Below are 22,235 nucleotides of genomic sequence, written 5' to 3'. Positions count from 1 at the left end.
GAATCCGGTCACATAGTGTTTAGCCATATTGTATATGAGGCCTGGGTGTCCTGTCCTCTTACCTTGGACATGAGCTTCAATCCCCTCTCTATCCTGGGAGGAGGTTTCTTATCCAGGATGCCCGCCTCATAGGGTGACACTATGGCAGGGTTGATGAAACGTAGGAACATGGCACTACCCACTGCCCCTATGCTGTTCTGGGGGAAACGCTGGCTGACCACCTGAATGTGAGGGTGTTGGAGGAGGGAGGGTAAGAACAGGGGAGGATTCATTGTTAGAGAGAGGGAGAGGGCATGGGTTGGAGCAGATCGAATGGAGGAGAAAGTATTCCACAGGCTAGAGGACACAAGATGGCCACGTCACCAGCAAACCACATTCACACAACTAGGCCCGCTTCAAAACTGAGTTAGAGATTAAAAAGGAAAGCAAGGCGCCTGGAAATCTAGATAAAGGGGAGAGGAGAATCTTAGACCAGTCCTAACTACTAGTGTAGACTTGATACTGTACGCTACTGAGAAAGCACTGGGCAAGGTTCAGTTAAATCCCTCGCCTGAACTGAACAAACGTTTTGCATGTCTGCATACTGAAATGTCATCAGCTGTAACACAAGTGTATTTTAAAAGGGGGATCGCAGCAAAGGAATTACTAGGCTGTAAGATGAAAATAATTGTTTCATTGCTGCTGCAACACCACAAGCTGTTATTAACAGCCTGCAGTATTAGATTAAAGGTCAGCCAATTACCAGGCCTCTACAGCTTACTGCTCAGTCCCATGAACACAGGATATTGACCGCTAGCAATATTAACCATGATGCCAATATGACATCTCAACCGATGAAGGAGACACAACTACTCATGATTACAAGCTGCTAGCTCACTTCATTGTTCGTTTCAGATAAAGGTAAATGCAGTAGAGGGGGCCTCCCGAGTGGCGCAGCGGTCTAAGGCACTGCATCTCTACAGATCCTGGTTCGATCCCAGGCTGTGCAGCAGCCGGTCCCGACCGGGAGACTCATGATGCGGCACACATTGGCCCAGCGTCATCCGGGTTAGGGGAGGTTTTGGCCAGCCGAGTTCTCCTTGTCCCATCGTGCTCTAGCCACTCCTGTGACGTGCCGGGCTCATTGCACGCTGACACGGTCGTCAGGTGTACGGTGTTTCCTGCGACACATTGGTGCGGCTGGCTTCCAGGTTAAGTAGGCGTTGTGTCAAGAAGCAGTGCGGCTTGCCGGGGTCGTGTTTCAGAGGACGCACGGCTCTTGACCTTCGCCTCTCCCGAGTCCGTTAGATAGAACAATTGGATATCACAAAATTGAGAGAAAAAAGGAGGTCAAATTAAATATAATAATTAAATACAAATACAGAATAATGATTAAATAAAATAAAATAAAATATATATATATATAAATGCAGTAGAGGGAACTGAGGGTGTGGTCATCAGATCACCCCTGGGGTGGACATCTTTCTGCACTGCCAAACATAGCTAGTACTGACCGGCACAGAAACCTTAGGTCTTCACAAGTGTTCCAAATTCCAGGAATGATAAGGAATTCCAGGAGTGGATCCCAGGACACAGAGTAGCACCACACAACTATCTACCAAAGTGCTCCGTGACCTGCAATACAAGCCCCTTATCATAGACTCCCAAACTCCTTTCAAACACCAACCCCCAAAAAACTCACACCATTAAGAGACCAGAGGAGCAGTGGATAGGAACATTGTAGCTACAACAGTCCCACCAGTTTGTGGTGAGCGTACATTGAAACCGAGAGAAACTTGTTTGGAAGTAAAAGTATTAGTAGTGGGATTTCAGGTGGTGATTGTAAGGAGGGCGGAAGTATAAAGTAGTTTAAGGTGATAGAAGAGCAAGAGGCCTTCCCTTTCTTTCAACAGAGTGGCCAGGGAGAACGTTCTCTGAACTTACTGCTTTTTTGCTTTCCTTTTTCTCTTTAACTGTGGCTTTATTCAGTAGAGAGTGGCAAGTTGCCTACAGAACAGAGATGGGCACAAAAAAAGTCACCACAAACATACACACACCACAAACTACTACATTCGTATACAGAACCTGCACAAATACTACTGCTTTCGTATACAGAACCTGCACAAAAGTGCAAATGATTCCTATGCCATCAAAGCTTACCTTGTGATGTACATTTACCTAGTTCATAATAACCACCCTGGAAACAGAAATGGTGACCACTGCAGAAAAAGCTCAGATAATTCCTGAGATAAAAGGAACCCTACCCTGTCAGTCAGATGAGGGTTTCCAGCCGGTGGAGTGGGTTAGAGTTGGGACTTGAGGGTTCTAATACATACCTGGAACAGGCAGTGACAGACACTGCGCAGCTGAGGGGGGAACTCTGTGGAGGAGTTGATGATGGCCAGGAAGAAGCGGTTGGTGATTTGCAGCAGGTTCCTCTGGTTCTCCTCCAGGATCTCACTCTGCTCCAGCCTGCAGCCGGAGACATGGAAACCAGTCAGCCATAACCAGAGACACAGAACCAGTCAGTCATAATCAGAGACAGCAAGAGAGCATGGGACAATGCAACATTTCTTCCATGTTGCCGAGAATCGTAACATTTTCCAAAGGTCCTAACTGAAATCAAAACAAGCAGATTATCAGTTAATTGACAAGCAGTGCTGTCTTGGTTTAAAATAGCACAGCTGGAAAACAAAGTGGGCGAATGAGTTGAATAGTGTCTGTGGGGTAGGTTACCTGGTGGGATCCACCTCGAAGCTGATGAGCTGCCACTCTGGGGAAGTGATGACCCCTTTGAGGAGAGGCTCCAGCAGCTTCTGCAGGTACGTGGCCCCGTACACCTGAAACAGCAGAGGGAGGGAGGGGTGGACACAGGCATAAACACACTGACAACCTAAACTAGAACTCATTTTAGAAAGCAGGCGCCACGCGTCTTTGAAAGCCTAAGACCATATTGTGTCATGACCCTTGTCAGAGAGCAGGTATTTTGCATAGTCGTAAAAGAGCTCAACCACACTTTCTTTCCTGGGTTGATCAGGACAGGACTGGGCACCTAGCCAGTCATGTTGTGTACCTTAAAGCAGAAGGTCATGATCTTGCTGGCTAGACTGTTTCCTCTGAACAGAGTCTGCATGGAGTCTGCCAGCTCCACCTCCTTGGAGAACATGTTCCACAGCAGCTGGTAAAGGAGGTGGCGCGAGTCAAACAGAGTCACCAGCACCCGCGCCAGCTCATCCTGACAGGGGACAGGAGGGGAGAAAATCACTTAGAGATCACACCGTTAGTGACACAGCTCCCACTCCGACACCCACAGTCTACACATCACTAACACAACACTGACATTCATATTCACACCTATGAACAGTAGGAAACCATTTGCGTTAAATGTTATTCCATTTACACTGCCAGATCTAACACCAGGGTCAAGATGATAGGTCACACAGAAAGGACAGTGGGTGGTGAGTAGACTGCATACCCATTGGGAGCAGGGCACTACGTTGGCCAGAGCCATGGCGATAGGCAGCTCTCCCTGGTCTCCCATCATGGTGACCAGCTCTACCAGCCTCTCGAAGCGGTCTGCCAGCACAGTCTCTGCCAGTGTGTCAAACTCTGTTCCCTGCTGCAGGATCTTAGTCAGCACCTCCATGAAGGTGGCCCGAGTCTGCAGGTCCTTATGGTAGCCCAGACCTACACACACACACACACACACACACACACACCGAGAGAACGCAAGAGAGAGCGCAATAGGTAAGATAATGCATTTCTCTCTATGTGGGACAAGAGGGAATATCATTGAACATGGGCAAGTATCGTTTTAACGACCCTACACTAATGAGGAATTAGATGTAATTCACAGAGATCCCATTAAAGCCACTTCCACTGTCAATCTTCTTTCGCATGTGCAGTGAAGCACTTTAAAAAACAGGGACACATGAAGCAGCCAACCAAAGAGCGAGCCCAAGCTTCATTCCTGATAAGTTCCTATGTTAGGCTTCCAGACTGACCGATGGAGTGCATGAGGCCGCTGTCCACGTTGGCGTTGAGGAGGTTGGACATGGCCAGGACGGTGCAGTGTCTGAGGGAGGCCAGACGTCGGGACATGCCCCTCTTCCTCCCTGCCACCTGCTGCCCATCATCCTCCACCTCACTGCAGTCATTCAGCAGGTTCATGAACAGGGTGAAGTACCTGGGAGGAGGACACACACAATCACTACAAAGCTAGTGGGAGTAATGATGCCAGACTTTGCTTTCTGGAGAATTATGATGTACAGAAGTAATAAAATGCAATAGTAGTGGAGCTTGGCTGGCGTACTTGAGGAAGAGCTGGGACTTGGCCTCCATCAGTTCCACTCCATCTCCCTCCTCAGGCTGGAGGGGCAGGCCAGCTAGCAGAGACACCACCGCCTCCATACTGGCCTGGTCCAGGTCCCTGTATACCACACATCACAGGGTGTAGATTAGGGGTTAGAGGTCACAGAGGTCATGTTCACATCAGGTGTGTTAGGGGGGTACAATCCAAGCAGGGGGTAGTAGAACAGTACCTGGTAAGACACTTGACGTCATCGTCAGCCGCTTGGTTTGAGGTGCCCATCACCCAGTCTGTCAGGTACTCCACCATCTTGTTCCTGCCAGGGATGAATGGACATTGCTTTACAGTATGTCAACTAAATGACACGGTTTTTTTATTACTCCGTATCAATATCTTGCAGTAAACCTGGACAGTACAGTTTGACAGACAGTCAAAACTGCAGAACATTCTCACCTGAACTTCATCTCCTGGCAGAAGGACAAGTCGTCTCGTCTCTCCATCATCACCTCCACCAGCTGGCACAGCTTGGTCTTGATCTGGATGGCATGCACTATGTTGCCTAGGATACGCACATACCTGCCAACACAACACAGGGCATGTGGAGGATGAGAGTGCGCAGTGGGCTCACAGCAGCTCACCAACATTCTCATGGTCGGGATAGAGGAGAGGACAGGAGGGGTGGCATTTACCGGACCAGGTTGAGCATCATGGTCTCTATGCTGGCCTGTCCCAGGTGCTCTGAGCTGCCCTCAGTGTGGTTGTCCAGTAGGTTCTTCATGATGGCGATCGTCTGCTCCACAAACTGGGTGTTGGTATCATTGATTGGGACCTAAACAGACACAGAAAAATATATTTTACCACAAAAGCTAACAAAGACAACAGTTACCTTCTCCATTCCTTCAGTGACATTGGATATAAAAGGTATAACCCTTTTCAGAAGCAAGAGTGCTCACACCAACGTGATTACACTATGACAAACAGATAATCGATGACGTTTTCTAAGCGTGCGTGTGTTTGTGTGTTCTCTCACCGGCCCCTGTGCGTCGAAGAAGCGGCTGATGCCGTTCTTGAGTTTGTTGAAGAGCATGGGGTAGAGAGCCGGGCTGAGCTCCAGGCCAACTAGGTCCTTAATATTAGTCCGGATCTGAACACCCTTCTCATGGCTGCACACCATGAGGGACAGCAGGCGGTCCAGGAAGCGGCCCAGGGGCGTCTCCGTGTTCCCCTCACAGGAGCCCATGGAGATCATGGAGCCTTTCCTCTCGCTGAGAGGCCCCATGGGGGGGCTGTAGGTGGCCAGGCCTGGGGCGCTGCGCTGCTGCAGACACACACCTCCCAGAGCACACAGGAAGCCCGTCATGTTGATCCACTCCTGGACACAGAAGCAGAGAGAGAGGACCAATGAGAGAAGGCAACAGAGACAACAACATCAATCCACAAACAAATAATATGTGAAGTGTATTTTTGATTTGCATAACAGGAATGCATAAGAACAAGGTACTGGTGTGTGCTTGCCTGGCCATCCTCTAGCTTAGTTTTGGGATGGGTGAGGATTAATTTGGTTGCCTGCTCCCATTTTGCATGCGTGTCTTCCCATGCCTGTGGGGAAGATCGTAAAACAAATGCTGAGTTGATATCAATATCGTGCTTCACAAACATCCTTCCATGATTGAAGCATCAGGGTATGAACAGGAACACAGCAGCAGGCCACTCTTTCACCTCTTTGTTTCCTGCAGTAGGATGCTCGATCCTCCTCAACAGAGCCATCACTCTCTTCTGCAGGGCTGAGCGGCCTGAAAACACACAAACACACGATGACAGGAGCCTTCACCTCGCTGACAGCCCCAGCACACACACACACACACTCAACACACACGCTGCTGCTACTGTCTATTATCTATCCTATTGCCTAGTCACTTTACCCCTACCTATATGTACATAGCTATTTGAATTACCTCGTACCCCTGCACATCGACTCGGTACTGGTTCCTCGTGTATATAGCAATGTTATTTTTTACCTGTTATTCACTGTGTAATTATTATTTATTATTTTATCTTTAAATCTGAATTGTTGGGAAACTGTAAGTAAGCATTTCACTGTTAGTCTACACTTGTTTATGAAGCATGTGACAAATATCATTTTATTTTGAGCATCATGACCTGAGTTCTCATGGTGGTACTGCCCTCTATAGCAGTGGAGGCTCCTCAGAAGAGGAAGGGGAGGCCCATTCTCCTCAGTGAATTTCAGACAAATTCAAACATTACAACTGTTATCCTTTTTAGATAAAACTATACTAAATATATTCACATCACCAAATCATTGATTAAAACACACTATGTTGCAATGAAGGTCTACAGTAGCCTCGGCCGCACTCTGTAGGGTAGCACCATGGTGTAGCCGGAGGACAGCTAGCTTCAGTCCTCCTCTGGGTACATTGACTTTTGACTTCAATACAAATCCTAGGAGGCTCGTGGTTCTCACCCCCTTCCATAGACTTACACAGTAAGTCGTCCTCCAACCTATCAGAGCTCTTGCAGAACGAACTGACATGTCCACCCAATCAAAGGATCAGAGAATTAATCTAGTACAGAAAGCATAAGCTACAGCGAGTTAGCACTGCAGTGCATAAAATGTGGTGAGTAGATGACTCAAAGAGAAAGACAACAGTTGAAGAAATTTCTTCTAAAATAAAGGAGACGTAAGAGAGCGAGCTAGCTATATTTCGTAATATTTTTTTCACTTACTTAGCTAGTGATTGCAGCTAGCTAGTTTAGCCTACTCAAACATGGAGGGATGCTACAGTATGTTAGCAATGATGTAGGCTGCGGTTAGCGTTTATGGTATGGATGTTTCGCTTGGAAAAAGCTAATGTGTTTTGCACTCTAGTCCACAAGTAAAGGGAAAAGGTGGAGGAGCGCGCGTAGGAATTACACAACGAGCAGATCATGCTGTTTGTATGTGGCAGCTATGAAAGTGAACTGTGTTTGTGTGTATTCGTTCCACCGATTCTGTTGAAAAACATTTTTTTAAACGGAAGCAAAGGGAACCAAACAGGGATAAACATACCTGAATTTTCCCAACAGAAACTCTTGTTTGCAACTGTTCGACTAATGATTACACCCTAGATCAGCTAGATGCAGGCAAGAATGTGCAAGGCGGTATTGAACGTGTCACTGTCTTGATTACTTACATATTTCTCTTGACCTATGCACCTACGTTGTAAACTTTCATTCATAGTGTAGGTTGTAGCAACCTCATGGTGGGCATAGGGAACATTTGAGTATCATGTAGCTGCCTAAACCTATCAATGTTACATTGAGCTGGGTGAATGGAATATGAATGACAGTCATCCAATATGCTGTAATAGAATAAAGGCCATGCTCATACAAATTAAATAATCGTCCTCCCTCATCTTAAATGGCACCGACCGCCACTGCTCTAGAGGTACAGCGCCATCATTTCACCCCAAGGTCCCTCTGGATTATTGAACTGACCCAGACGAAGAAATCTTAGGACGTCATTAGCTTGTGCGTTCACGACTAACCTGTGGACATCATGTTGCTGACGGAGGCAAACTCGATGAAGGTGTTGTAGTTGGGCAGGATAGTCTGTACCGGCACATCATCCACGCAACAGCGGACCTCAGCCTCCTCACACAGGTGTCTGAAGCAGGACATGGCCACCAGAACGGCCTCCATGTCAGGGCTCCACAGGAACATGTAGAGACACACCTCCAGCTTGGTCTGGGCCTGTCTACAGATGGGGATGCCACTGCCCACCGTGGCCCGCTCCTGGGGGAGGAAGACAGGACAGAGGGTTAGAACAGAGATCTAAACGAGGTCACGTTCAGGAGGGTGTTCAGAATGTATGTAGAAATGTCATACATAGAGCTGCCATTTTTCCCAACTCTGCATGACAGAAGTATATATCTGTTATACAAAGAATATTCCTGAACATTATACACTGTTGTGCCTTCCTGGATGAGACACAGAGGTATAAGGAATACATAACACACAACGCAGTAACCTACCTTGTTCCTGAGGAGGAACTTGTTCCTGCAGATGAGGATCTCCCTCAGCCACTTGAGGATCTCTGTGCTGTTGATCATCTGGTGGCCAACCAGCTTCTTACAGATGAAGAAGAGGACCTGAGAACTGTAGGGTAGAAAAGTCAATCATAGTCAACTTGGGTGACCATCTCTGCTAACCAATCAGCATCAATCAACACTCAATTTCACCTGGCATCTAATGTGGAGGATCACGCATAAGCAAAGGTGGTTAAACAAATGGGGCATTTAGGCTACCTGATATCCCAGAAGGTCTCAATGGGAGCATCTGGGTTCCACAGTTCTATGGTCTCAGGTTGATGCAGGACCAAGAGGGCCTACAAAAGGAAGAGAACAGGAGGAGTATCTATTAGCCACTGTGACAAATGTAACCATAATGGAGAAAAAGGGGAGAGAGAGAGAGGGAGAGAGAGAGAGAGAGAGAGATGGGGCTCACCTCCATGGCCTCCTGTGAACACTCTCCCATGTTGGCCAGAGGCACCAGCTGCACCAGGCCGGTGATCAGCTCTGCTGTACTGCTCTGGATCTCCTGACCCTGCTTACCCGGGTTCTGACACACACAAAGCAAACCTACAGTACATACGTACACGACTACACAGCCATGTACAAACATGCCAAGAGTGGCTTTTCCGGACCAGTCTGCCTATAAGTCTTTGATTTAGAAAGTCTTAAACTGGTTTGGGATTTGCAGTCTCTAACCAAACACTTGGCTTATTTGTCTAAATCTAACCCTGCAAGTGGAATTAACCACGATAATCCCTTAACCCAACACAAAAAATGTAGAATTAAAGGATAAGTAAAACTACTGTGTTAAACAGACCATCCTCAAACAGCAAAACACACATTACTTTAGGTCTCCTGGCCAGAAATAAACAGAGTAAATACTAACATGCAGCATGAGTTTAGGGTCAGAGTGGATGAGCTTGACCAGGGCCAGCAGGAGGCTCCGCGTGTCCAGGTCTGTGGTCTTCTCCTTGAACTTCAGACTGGTCATCTTCTCCTTGAAGGTCAGACTCTGAAGGGAACAAGCAGTAGAGACTGGCTGTGAGCAGGAGCATTCATTCAATACGAGGGGAGTGGGGGAAAAAAGGAGGGTAAGGAAAACGTGGAAAAGGGAACTAGAGGAGACTGAAACAGATGCAGAGTCTACTGTAATCAGACAAACAAGTTCCCTCCGAGCAGAGACCCACAGCACAGGGATCAGGAGAGCCACCAGGAGAGAAGGGATCAGGGGACAAAGATAAAGAGGGACTGTTTCATGAGGGCCCTTCATGGGTGGGCCATGAAACAGGAGGTGGGCAACCAGACTGACAGACAGGATCATGGGGCCATGACTAAACCATGACACACAACATCAGGACATGGCAAACCCAGATTATGGATGAGGAAATAATAACCAACTCTAGTAGAGGTGGAGGGAAATATTCAACTATGCACCAACACAATCTACAGGCCTCCCATTTCTTCACAGGTGATGAGATCCCAACCAAGTATCCATCCATAGAACCTAGTATGAAGGCATGTCAATGCTTAAAATAAAGGAGATGAACCACCCAAAGACAGTGTGCGAGTGGAGAGCCCAGCCTCAACAGGCTGAGAAGCATGCTCCAGCAGCTAGCCTAGCATACAGAGGAGATGGAGTGGAGGACCCAGCCTCAACAGGCTGAGAAACATGCTCCAGCAGCTAGCCTAGCATACAGAGGAGATGGAGTGGAGGACCCAGCCTCAACAGGCTGAGAAACATGCTCCAGCAGCTAGCCTAGCATACAGAGGAGATGGAGTGGAGGGAGGAGCCGGAGGCAGGCTCACTTCAACCAGAGCACAGAGGAGGTGGAGGACGACGGGGGCTCTCTCTTATCTGTGGTAGCCTGAGGGTGGGGTCAGGGGTTAGAAGTCAGGGGGTCAGCTGCAGAAGGTTCAGGCGGCGGCGGCTTGGGGAGTGGAAGGGGTGGCAGTTATACTTACAGCAACAGATGCCCACTGCCATGCAAAACAGTGACAAGTTGGCATCTGAGTGAGTGAGCAGCAGCCAGTTCAAAATGAAGGAGAAGGAAAGAACGAGGAAAGAGAAAAGAAGCACCACCGAGTCAGTGATGTCAGAGAGCTCCCTCTGCAGTCCTCCACCTCCATGAGATGACTGAACCAAACACACCGATGACAGCGAGGTGACACACGCCCGTAAACATACTCACACATTCACACAAAAGGACAGGGACGTGAGGAGTTATCAGAAATGTTCAAATATTCTCCTGCATGACTCTCCAGTAGTGTCTGGGTTGTGTCAAATGGACAGGAGGATTTGTCTCCTGTTGCTGTGGATCTCCTGGTCTCTACAGTTCCTCCATACACAGTCACTGCTGTCTGACATTCATTAACATCTCAGCACATCACATTCCGGAAACAACAATCATGCACACTCACACACCGATAATATTTGGGGTTTGTTGAGCATGTTTTTGTTTCCAAGAGTGTGTGCTGTGTTGTGTGTGTGTGGTCAGTCTGCGCACAGACGGCGAGGGTGTTTTGCTGTGTGAACGTCTTACCGGAGTCGAGCGTAGGGGAGCGTGTGTACTGCAGCCCCTCATCACGTGGCCCAGTGTCTCAGAAAACATGACCCTCAGCTCTCCTGAGTAGCAGTACACAGCGTCGATCTTCGGCCACCAGTCCAACGGAGACTGCAACAGAGGAATGGACCGAGGGTTAAACTCAATCCTGTAGGTTGATTAAGGTGGGTGTTTACGGTCTTGTCCCAATCAAAACTTCCCAGATAACATGGGGCCTTCAGCCCAGGAGGATATTTTGGGGTGGAGAAATGGACTTCTTCAGTTAGCCTGGAGGGGAGAAAGATGGTGTCTGACATCTCCTATATGGTACCCACCCAGACATACACACAGGAATACAATCAGCCTCTAACTTATGCTCACAGACAGGAAGTGCTTTGGGTAAGGGGGGCAAGAGAAAGACCAGTAATTCTCCCACTCCATCGCTCTTACACACACAGACAAACACACAGTCTCTCAGGCACATGGAGAGCTAATAAAAAGGGCTCTGTATGAAACCTGCCCTCAGGCACTTCCCATTGAAACACACCACATAAGTGTCTGCAGCACTTCCTCTCCCTGCATGGCTCACAGCCAGAGTGAGATGGTAGTCCATCGAATGCTGTGTAATAAAGCCCAGTGTGTACAGAATGTGAGCCATTCCTACAGTAGTGACATCTATACCGAGTCACCACAGATAAGGTCACCACTGGTCATTGTCGATGGGCACTGTGTGGTCACTTTTATATACTTTGGATGGTGCCACTGGACATTAGTATTGGGTGTGTTGATTGATCCCTTCACTCGGAGTTGGGCCACGACACCACACACTTACATTAGTGATGATTCTGTGTAGGGAGTTGACCAGGACAAAGTGAAAGGAGGGAGGGGAGGATGACGCCAGGCAGACCTATAGTGGGAGAGAGAAATAAATAGAGGGAGACGTTGAACAGAGATCAAACACAGTCCTTGCTTCAACACACCAGTATGTGCTTAACATCAGTTCATGATAAATGGTTATCAACATTAATATGGAATACTACAGTCAAGAGGTCCACAGGAATCCCAGACCTTAAAGTGCTGGTTGTTGTGGGGATTGATGCGGAAACAGGAGACGAAGCAGTCGATCATGAGGTCCACATCTGCGTTCTGGCTTCCCGCCCCTCTGGAGAAAGGCTTGGCTGGGTTGAAGAGCAGGGCCTGACAGGAGAAAGGAGAGACAAGGTAGATAGCATCAGCTGTGACTGGTTATTGCTGGTGACTAAACCTGTATACTACGATAACAATGCTGTCCCATAACAGTGATCATCAGAGGACCATCTGTGGCTGGTGCTCACCTTGAGGTCCACCACGATGGACTGCACCAGGAGGAAGATGACAGAGTGGTCCTCCCAGTTGATGTAGGTGGAGGCCTTGCAGAGTTTGACACAGGCGATGGCAGCACTCTCAGTCAGCTGTTTACTGCCCCCGTGGCCGGCCAGGGCCTTCCTCAGGTTCTCCAGGAACAGTTTCTGTGAGGCAGACAGAAGAGTAGTGTACGAGAGGAGAGTAAGACATAGCTGATTAAAACACTGGTGTGTGTGTGTGTTTTATGTCGGACCTTGTTGACCTTGGTGTCCTCCACAGTCTCTCTGGAGAGGTCCTGTGTGATGTCGGGACAGAGGATGAGGAGGATGATCTGCAGTGGCCACACGGCTGCCTTCCTCTTGGCACTCTCAGCAAAACTGTCCACCAGGTCAAACAGCTTCTCTGCACAGTCTGGGAGAGACCCGGCCAGGCAACAACACAGTCAGGGAGAGACACAACCAAGCAACAACACAGTCTGGGAGAGACACAACCAAGCAACAACAGTCTGGGAGAGACCCGGCCAGGCAACAACACAGTCAGGGAGACCCGAGGCAACACACAGTCAGGGAGAGACACAACCAAGCAACAACACAGTCTGGGAGAGACCCGGCCAGGCAACAACACAGTCAGGGAGAGACACAACCAAGCAACAACACAGTCTGGGAGAGACCCGGCCAGGCAACAACACAGTCAGGGAGAGACACAACCAAGCAACAACACAGTCTGGGAGAGACACAACCAAGCAACAACACAGTCTGGGAGAGACACAACCAAGCAACAACACAGTCTGGGAGAAACCCAACAACACAGTCTGGGAGAGACACAACCAAGCAACAACAGTCAATGACACACTGTCTGGGAGAGACCCGGCCAAGCAACAACACAGTCAATATCACACAGTCTGGGAGAGACCCGGCCAAGCAACAACACAGTCAATATCACACAGTCTGGGAGAGACCCGGCCAAGCAACAACACAGTCAATATCACACAGTCTGGGAGAGACCCGGCCAAGCAACAACACAGTCAATATCACACAGTCTGGGAGAGACCCGGCCAAGCAACAACACAGTCAATGACACACTGTCTGGGAGAGACCCGGCCACGTAACAACAGTCAATGACACACAGTCTGGGAGAGACCCGGCCAAGCAACAACACAGTCAATATCACACAGTCTGGGAGAGACCCGGCCAAGAAACAACACAGTCAATATCACACAGTCTGGGAGAGACCCGGCCAAGAAACAACAATCTATAACACAGGATTCATCTCTGATTGTAACATTAGATCTCTAACAGCATCCTCACCGGCCATGTCTGTCTGCGGCCTCTGGTACAGCATGGTGAACTCATCAGGGTAGTTCTCCACCCAGTTCCAGAAGGCCTGAGGGAGAGAAGAGAGTTACATCAACTGCCTGGAAAGCACTGTCCCTATCCTCAACTCACAGAGAAAACTATGAACGCACCAACTTACAAGGATGTTTCCCTGTCCTCAGCCAACTAAACCATTCAGATACTAATGTCACGCTCTGATGACGAGAGATAAAAAACTGTTTAAATGTAAAACTTCATAAAACAGTTGATGTGTTTACACGTCCTCTCAGTGGAGCCACACTCCAGCTTCATGACTGGGGCTTCTGGCGAGCCAGAGACAGTTTGTGTAAACACTAGCGTCCTGACTGCACTGAAGTGTCTCCAGATGCCTGAGCAGCTCCATGTAAACTCAGACTACACTAGAACAGGAGGAGCATGGATACAGGAGGAGAGACACCACTAGGTGGAGACAGTGAGTCTATAGACAGACACTGCAGAGGGCGACACAGAGACATTCACCTTCTCTAAACTGTTGATGACACTTAGCTGGGCAGGCTTCTTGAGGGCTTTGAATTTAAACACCGTCTCTGCAGAAGATAGGGAGTCAACACCGAGCATCAATAACAGAGAACAACTAAACAGAATCTGTAGCTCTATCAAAATGTGACATCTGTTGTCCTAAATAAAGCAACGTGACTGATAAGAATAGGTGTATACCTTGGAGCAGTTTCTTAAGCTTGGCACAGTCCACATTGATGTACTGGATGAGCTCAATGTCATGGACATCCACTGTGTCCTCCGAACACACGGTGAGCTCCTGCAACCTGAGGGGAAACGCAGCAGAGATGGATATTTATTAAAGACGATCCTTGTCACCTCATCAAATATTCACATTCAATAGAATCACAGCATTACAAATCTGTAGATAGTTAGTATACAGTGTGTATGATGCTACTCATCATACATACACACTAGTGTATGGGGAAAACCAAACCCAATGGGAAATGTAATAATAAATTAGGTGGTTCGGTGAGTAAGACTACTAGAGCCTCCAAGAACAAGGTTAAGTAGCAAATTAAGGGTCATAAAAGAGCTTTGCCTTCACGTAGCACTAATGACATCAAATAGTTTGGATGACTGGGCAATGCTTTTCAAGGTAAAAGCTCTGAAGAGCAAAAGGTGACACTGGAGAGTGGTTGAGGTCAATGCACTCTCCCTGTCCTAACATCGCATAACAAAACCTCATGTTTTAATAACCAGCTATTTCATCAGTCTGGGGCCTGTGAGTCATGGACCAATCAGACCACAGCACAGCTTGGTTAACAAGTGCAGACTGCGACTCACAGACATGATAGATACACGAGTGGAGCAGCACTATTCTCTTCTGCCTCAGAACCAAATAGTACACCAGTACAACGAGAAGGGAGACAAAAGCTGTGCTTTCTAAGCTTCTACAAATAATTCATAAACCCTAGTGGTTAATGGTTACACCAGATGTTATCTCCCCACACGCCTTGTTCAGGCCCAGGTCATTATGGGGCACGGTGCTCACAGTGGAACATTGCTCCATCAGACCCAGACAAAGATCCTCTTTATGAAGGCTGCTGACAGAGACTAGACTCCCTTTATTCATCCTCCCTCCCTTTCTCTCCATCTTAGGTGGGTGATAGAGCTATCAACTCTCTTCCCCCTCACTCTCATTGAAGCCCAAAGGCCTGAACTGGTGTACAGTGCATTTGGAAACTATTCAGACCCCTTGACTTTTACCACATTTTGTTACGTTACAGCCTTATTCAAACATTTATCAAATTTAAAATTTTCCTCAATCTACACATAATACCCCATAATGACAAAGCAAAAACAGGGTTTTTAGAAATTTTAACAATTGGATCATCCTTGATGTTTCTACAACTTGATTGGAGTCCACCTGTGGTAAAATGTTATTGATTGGACAAGATTCAGAAAGGCTCACACCTGTCTATATAAAAATGTCCCACAGTTGACAGTGCATGTCAGAGCAAAACCCAAGCCATGAGGTCGAAGGAATTGTCTGTAGAGCTCCGAGACAGCATTGTGTTGAGGCACAGATCTGGGGAAGGGTACCAAAACATTTCTGCAGCATTGAAGATCCCCCAAGAACATAGTGGCCTCCATCATTGTTAAAATGAAATAAGTTTGGAACCACCAAGACTTTTCCTAGAGCTGGCCGCTTGGCGAAACTGAGCAATCGGCGCGGAGAGAAGGGTCTTTGCCAGGGGAGTTGACCAAGAACTCTGACAGAGCTCCAGAGTTCCTCTGTGGAGATGGGAGAACTTTCCAGAAGAAAAAGTTCAGTACTGCAGTACTCCACCAAACCAGACGGAAGCCTCAGTAAAAGGCACAACAGCCTGTTTGGAGTTTTACAAAAAGCATCTAAAGGACTCTCAGACCATGAGAAACAAGATTCTCTGGTTTGATGAAACCAATATTAAACTCTTCGGCCTGAATGCCAAGCGTCACATCTGGAGGAAACCTGGCACCATCCCTACAATGAAACATGGTGGCAGCATCATGCTGTGGGGATGTTTCTCAGCGGCAGGGACTGAGAAACTAGTCAGGCTTGAGGGAAAGAAGAATAGACCAAAGTACAGAGAGATCCTTGATGAAAACCGACTCCAGGGGCCTCCCGGGTGGCGCAGTAGTTAAGGGCGCTGTACTGCAGCGCTAGCTGTGCCACCAGAGACTCTGGGTTCGCGCCCAGGCTCTGTTGCAACCGGCCGCGACCGGGAGGTCCGTGGGGCGACGGACAATTGGCCTAGCGTCGTCCAGGTTAGGGAGGGTTTGGCCAGTAGGGATATCCTTGTCACACCGCGCACCAGCAACTCTTGTGGCGGGCCAGGTGCACAGTGTTTCCTCCGACACATTGGTGTGGCTGGCTTCCGGGTTGGATGCGCGCTGTGTTAAGAAGCAGTGCGGCTTGGTTGGGTTGTGTTTCGGAGGACGCATGGCTTTCGACCTTCGTCTCTCCCGAGCCCGTACGGGAGTTGTAGCGATGAGACAAGATAGTAACTACTAACAATTGGAAACCACGAAATTGGGGAGAAAAGGGGGGGGTAAAATTCAAAAAAAGAAAAGGGGAAAAAAATAAAACCTACTCCAGAGCACTCAGGACCGAAGGTTCACCTTCCATCAGGACATCGACCCTAAGCACACAGCCAAGACAACACAGAAGTGGCTTCGGGAACAAGTCTCTGAATGCCAGGTTCAAGCCAGGACTTGAACCTGATCGAACATCTCTGGAGAGACCTGAAAATAGCTGTGCAGCAATGCTCTCCATCCTACCTGGCAGAGCTTGAGAGGGTCTGCAGAGAAGAATGAGAGAAACTCCCAAAATACAGGCGTGCCAAGCTTGTAGCGTAATATGTAAGAAGTGAGGCTGTAATGACTGCCAAAGGTTCTTCAACAAAGTACTAAGTAAAGGGTCTGAATACTTATGTTAATGTGATACTTCTATATATTGTTTTTATGAATGTTCCAAAATGTCTAAAAACCTGTCTTTGCTTTGTCATGATGGGATATTGTGACTGATAAAGGGAAAAAAACTATTTAATCAATTTTAGAATAAGGCTGTAACGTAACAAAATGTGGGAAAAGTCAACGGGTCTGAATACTTTCCGAATGCACTGTACGTACATTTAGTAACCCATCCTCTATGTGCAGCCTGATGCCTTTCATCTTGGCCTGTTCCTACTTAGAGCAGGTTGGGCTGACAGGAGAGTTGTGATGTGTTTATGGTTAATGTCACCTGGTGGAGATGCGGCTGAACACAGCGTTGAAGTTGTTGCAGCTGAGGGAGAATAGGACCCCGGAGGCGGAGTTACGGAGCTCGGCGGCGTGCTGGTGGCCCTCGCGGTAGGTGTGGATGAAGTGACAGATTTCTGGCAGCAGCTGCTTCACCAGCATGGTCTCGTCCAGACGCATGCAGTCCTTCGGTTGCTGGGGGATGGAGGGAAGGGAGAAGAGGAGGAAAGGAGGAAGGAAAGGTTAGAGGTCAAAAAGAAGAAAACCTTTAAATCGATGTCCGCACTGCCCTCTTGACCCAGAGGAGAGAAACCACTGATAGCTGAGGATGAGGATCAAAGCCATCCCACACAGAGAATGGTCAGTTAGGCTCCAGTGACAAGGCTGGCATCCCTGAACAACTACACCATGGACAGTGCGGAGCACCACGAAAGCAGAGAGAGCTCCGCATAAAAATGAAGTCACACATTCAGTGTTCTCTAAGCGCCTACTTTTTCTACTTCATAAATTAAACTTGGCTTCATTTCATTTAAAAGGTTCAATTCCCTCGTCAGAAAAGTCTGTATAGCCTTCTCCCTCTAGAATGAACGATACACAGTACATCTTCTAGTAATCTATTGACAGAACAGGCGCCTGTCAGTCACAAAGTGAGCGATGACAGGGTAACTGCTGGTTTGTCAGTCTGCTGTCTGTCCTGCCTCTCGGTATCCGTGTTATTTATATTTGCTGTGGTTGGCTGCAGTCATAATGTATTTTCACGGAGCAGGGAGAGCATGGCGCTTCATCGTCCCCTGTGAGTGAATTTACAAGTCCCATGTAAGTGGTAACAATTAATTGAAATCCACTTAATTAATGTTTAGCTAAAATTTATTTAATTAATTTAGCGTGTTTCATATAGCCAGCCAAGGAGTCAGGGCGCAAAGGTTATTTACTGTGCTTTGATTGACGACCGAACAGCAAGTGTTTTAACAGCAGACTAGTTTATTTTCCTAAGATTTGAAGTCCATGTCGACACTTGCCAGTGAGCGCTAAAGTGACTTGTCAGTGTAGTCTAGTGATGACTTGTTCACAAGTGACAGCCATTTTTGAACTGATCTTTTAGGTGAATGTCGGAACTGAGTCGGAGAGAGAGCTGTTCATTTGGCTCCCTAATTTACATAGTGGTAGGCTACTACTACTTTTTGGCGATTATCTGCAGATACATTATGAAAACATTTAATTAAGATGTTGAATCCTCACTGCAGGAACAATAAGAAGCCGAGAGAGAGCCTCATTTTGGTCCAAAATACTGCTGATGCTTTCTGTGTAGCCAAGCACATGTTTAACCTGCTTCATTCTTCAAGCATACCTGTAGGTCTATAATGGGCCCCTGACTTCATATAAAATGGGGGTGCACAATCTGTGGGTCATCCCCCTGAAAATGTTGTTCTCAACAAGGAATCCATGTTTACTTTACAGAACACAACCTTTTGTCTTAGGTTTTTGCCACAATAAATTCAAAGAGTAGACTACACTAGTTTTTCTGACGAATCTACTGCCTTCCCTCAAAGTCCACCCACAGTGATTAATTGACAGGTCTGACCCCCTACCAACTCTGTGACTCACAAGCAACCTGCTCCCTCCCCTGACAATTCCACCCACAGTGATTGACAGGCCAAACTATTAAAGGGATAGTTCACCCAAATTAGGGTCCACAGTCAGAGTCAATAAAATACATAATTTGAAGAACAAACATTGTGGCAATTCATATCTTGCAGTAAAACTAGCAGAAAATGTCAAACAAAAGGTTATCTTACTTAGAAAATAGTCCTGAATTAGGGTCGGGACGATACCAGTATCACGATAGTATCATGGCAAGGAAACAAAACAAGAAGTGGATTTAACTTCTTTAGGAGAGTAGCCCCAATGTTGGCAACAAAATCATTATGTTGTCATCCAGAGTCACATTTACTTATTTTCCAAGCTTTAGCACAATATTTTGCATACAGCAGGTTTTTAAAGGACCAGAGAGTTGCATGCTTGTTCTCATTTTTGCCATGGAAAAGAATATTGTGGTATTGGTATCGTCACAGCCCTAGAACATACAGGCCTAGACCATATCCAAAACAACTTACAACACACAGAATTCTTACATTTTCTGCTATTTTAAAGTCAGAAATTTCTACTCAATACCACAACTCATTTCCCCAATCTAGGAGGCAGTCGTTAAAGTATTCAATAATTTAGCTGTGTATTTCAGATGGAATCAAGGCATGAGAATGTACCAGAGGCCACCAAAATAGTTTGTTCTGCATTTTTCCCCCTGGGATCTGCCATTACCCCAGCACACCATGGGAGGACTGAGGACAAAGAGGGTTCTACTTGGGGACAATAGTGGTGGAACATTAAGTTAAATATTTAATTGAAAATATAAGGATTTTCTAATTACTAGTAAGGGTTTAATATGTCATGCTTTTAAATTGACTGGCAGTGACATGGGCAACAAAGTGGAAAGCTGTATATTTAAGCCGTATATGTAACTCACGATTATGAATACATACCATCGAAAAAGAAAAATATATAATAAACAAACAGCTGACTGAAGACAGGGTGGCCGGGCATCGAGTCCGTTTCTGCGGTAGCACGGACTCTTTAAAACGTGATGAAATTTGGTTGCTCCTTGCTGAAACAAGCAAGGTGTTGTATAAAATAAGTATTTGGTTGCCTAGGCAGCGCCCTTCTCCCTGCTAAGCAGCACATGCAGTCAGGAGTGGAGGAGTGTACAAAATGTGCTTTAAAAAAAATACAAATAAATGTTTTGCTATTCAAAAAAATTAGGACGACCGCCGTCATTTGGCTGACCAATAAGTCATGACCGTCACAGCCCTGTGTGTAAATAAACTATTTACAAAGGTAAAATAGTCAGCAAAAAGCATTCAGATTTCAAGAACAAGGAGGACTTGAAGAACCCACTAACAGCTGTCCTCCATCCGCCAGCTCCCAGTGATAATAAAAAAAATGTTAAAAAAAGGCCGGAAACTTGGAGGCTGCGAATGTGAAGTCAAGATGAGGAAGCACCTGGAAAAGCAATCTTCAGAAGTGGGCAGTAAGCACATCTTTACTGAGGAGAGGAGGGAGAGGAACCAGGGGAATACTGGCTACTAACAGAGTTCACTGAGCCTGAGAGAGAGACAGTACTCAAACACACAGTTCATTTGTGTGGGGAGGGGAAAGGGCCCAGATCCAGGGCAAAGGCCACTGTCCCAACTGAAACAAAACATCTAAACCACAGACAGCCCACCACATCCTATTGTGTTATGCTGATATCCAATGGAAATCTCCTGATAAAAAAAAAGTGTCTTAGGACAGCATGAGAAAATGAAACCAATCAGGAAGAAGGATGAAGGGAGAGCGAGAGTCTGAGAAATAAAAGCGACATGTATCCATCATTTAAAAATATATATATATTAAGGGGAAGGTTTAAGAGAAAAAATAAAACAGGGTATAAAATGTAGATAGCCTTAAGGTTCCTCACCCCAGCAAGGCACTTCTCCAGTGTGTCAAGGATGATGAGCTGAGAGAGATACAGGTTCTTTTCCGCAGCCTCCCCAAATATTCGCTAGGGGAGAGAGAGGAGAGGGAGACATGGTTGAGACATCTGCAACACTGTACATGTCTCTATAGGCTACAACTGGCGTTGCTTGCACGCACACACACTTACCATGTTGTTCACATTCTTCAGTATGTTTGTGAGGCCACTGATCACCAGTGAGAACTTATACTTGGAGATGTTGATCAGACATTCCTTGTTGTGCTCCGTGCTGACTTTGGTGTGAGTGTTCTGTTGGCCCACTTTAACTGGAAGCTGCAGAGGGGAGGGGGTGGGGGAGTTAGGCTTATACAGTGTGTAAATCCTTGATGTTGGTGCATTCATCGAAGTTGGTAACTTCACTGTGTCCAACACACATAACCCTAACCACAATGTCAAGAGCATGGAGTACAGAAATAGCCAAGTGTTGTGTATACCATTTCCTGTCAATAAGTTCATCAGAGAGCGCGGTTACATGCACACAACAATACGATTATTGCAGATAGATTCATCTAATAGTTGGTTTAAAACGTTTACATGCCTTGCAAAAATAACCATTTTTCCTAATAATCCTGTTCACTTGAACATCTGAAACCAGGCTACCTGATGGGACTTAAATAAATGCCAAAAACAGTCAATCAAAATAAACATTCTACAACAGTGACCATGTTATTTTTGCAAAGCCTATTTGATTCTGAGATCGGACATATTAAGTTTGTGTGTGAAAACTATTTCCAAGATGCATACTTTCAGTTTTTCCGAACTCACTTCACCCGCGCATACGCCTCGATCACACCAACAGCGTCATTGTATACACCAGAAGCACATTCATTCCCAATGAAACACTGTGTTTGCCTTGCAGCATTGCATTGCATTGCAGAGGCAGTGCATTCTATGTGTATATGTTGGATTTATCAATCAGTTTAATATCGAATGAATCAGTGTACATGTAAACGTACTCAATATGTTTTCAAGGAGGCCTGTCCAGGTCTGGGGGGGTGAACTGTACAGTAGGCCTAACGAGTGCACAGGCCTAACGAGTGCATAGGCCTAACTAGTGCATAGGCCTAACGAGTGCATCGCTATAGAACGAGCTAACAGGGGGGAAAAAATTGTCTAGGTAGCAAAATAGATTTTTCTTCTTATGTACTACAAAAGTTAAAAAGCATTGGATTGGTGTAAACATAAGCGAAAGTTTCCTTCCATCATATTTTTTTGCGCCAGCATCGGCGCAATTCCTTTTAAACCTAAGTCTCTTGAGATTGACGTTATAATTCTAATTAAACCTATGACCTGACACGTCAGACTTTTAGTGCCTGACTTCCACATCCG

At 46.6% G+C, this 22,235-nt stretch overlaps 1 protein-coding gene across 5 annotated transcripts in view; it reads right to left on the bottom strand.

The window, feature by feature from the left end:
* nf1b (neurofibromin 1b) overlaps positions 1-22,235 on the bottom strand; it is a 78,096-nt gene that overhangs the window by 50,307 nt on the left and 5,554 nt on the right. For 3 of the 5 annotated variants that reach the window (XM_029670741.2, XM_029670743.2, XM_029670744.2), the window contains exons 2-31: positions 21,036-21,179; positions 20,850-20,933; positions 17,340-17,530; positions 14,273-14,379; positions 14,075-14,142; positions 13,550-13,625; positions 12,496-12,653; positions 12,233-12,406; positions 11,967-12,095; positions 11,731-11,805; positions 10,899-11,030; positions 9,245-9,370; positions 8,792-8,905; positions 8,593-8,672; positions 8,320-8,443; positions 7,834-8,080; positions 6,008-6,081; positions 5,804-5,887; positions 5,319-5,660; positions 4,978-5,117; positions 4,742-4,864; positions 4,521-4,604; positions 4,292-4,408; positions 3,984-4,165; positions 3,455-3,666; positions 3,053-3,214; positions 2,716-2,819; positions 2,316-2,451; positions 1,924-1,986; positions 63-221 (exon numbers count right to left, since the gene is read on the bottom strand). In XM_029670741.2, the coding sequence (XP_029526601.1) occupies positions 63-221; positions 1,924-1,986; positions 2,316-2,451; positions 2,716-2,819; positions 3,053-3,214; positions 3,455-3,666; positions 3,984-4,165; positions 4,292-4,408; positions 4,521-4,604; positions 4,742-4,864; positions 4,978-5,117; positions 5,319-5,660; positions 5,804-5,887; positions 6,008-6,081; positions 7,834-8,080; positions 8,320-8,443; positions 8,593-8,672; positions 8,792-8,905; positions 9,245-9,370; positions 10,899-11,030; positions 11,731-11,805; positions 11,967-12,095; positions 12,233-12,406; positions 12,496-12,653; positions 13,550-13,625; positions 14,075-14,142; positions 14,273-14,379; positions 17,340-17,530; positions 20,850-20,933; positions 21,036-21,179 (4,011 nt within the window). The remainder of the gene's footprint in view (positions 1-62; positions 222-1,923; positions 1,987-2,315; positions 2,452-2,715; positions 2,820-3,052; positions 3,215-3,454; positions 3,667-3,983; positions 4,166-4,291; positions 4,409-4,520; positions 4,605-4,741; positions 4,865-4,977; positions 5,118-5,318; positions 5,661-5,803; positions 5,888-6,007; positions 6,082-7,833; positions 8,081-8,319; positions 8,444-8,592; positions 8,673-8,791; positions 8,906-9,244; positions 9,371-10,898; positions 11,031-11,730; positions 11,806-11,966; positions 12,096-12,232; positions 12,407-12,495; positions 12,654-13,549; positions 13,626-14,074; positions 14,143-14,272; positions 14,380-17,339; positions 17,531-20,849; positions 20,934-21,035; positions 21,180-22,235) is intronic. The other 2 variants (XM_029670742.2, XM_029670746.2) reach the window with 1 other exon arrangement.

Source organism: Oncorhynchus nerka, linkage group LG10 (assembly GCF_034236695.1).
Source record: "Oncorhynchus nerka isolate Pitt River linkage group LG10, Oner_Uvic_2.0, whole genome shotgun sequence".
Taxonomy (NCBI): domain Eukaryota; kingdom Metazoa; phylum Chordata; class Actinopteri; order Salmoniformes; family Salmonidae; genus Oncorhynchus; species Oncorhynchus nerka.
Note: the sequence above shows the minus strand (reverse complement) of the source record. Positions and strands in the feature narration are given on the sequence as shown.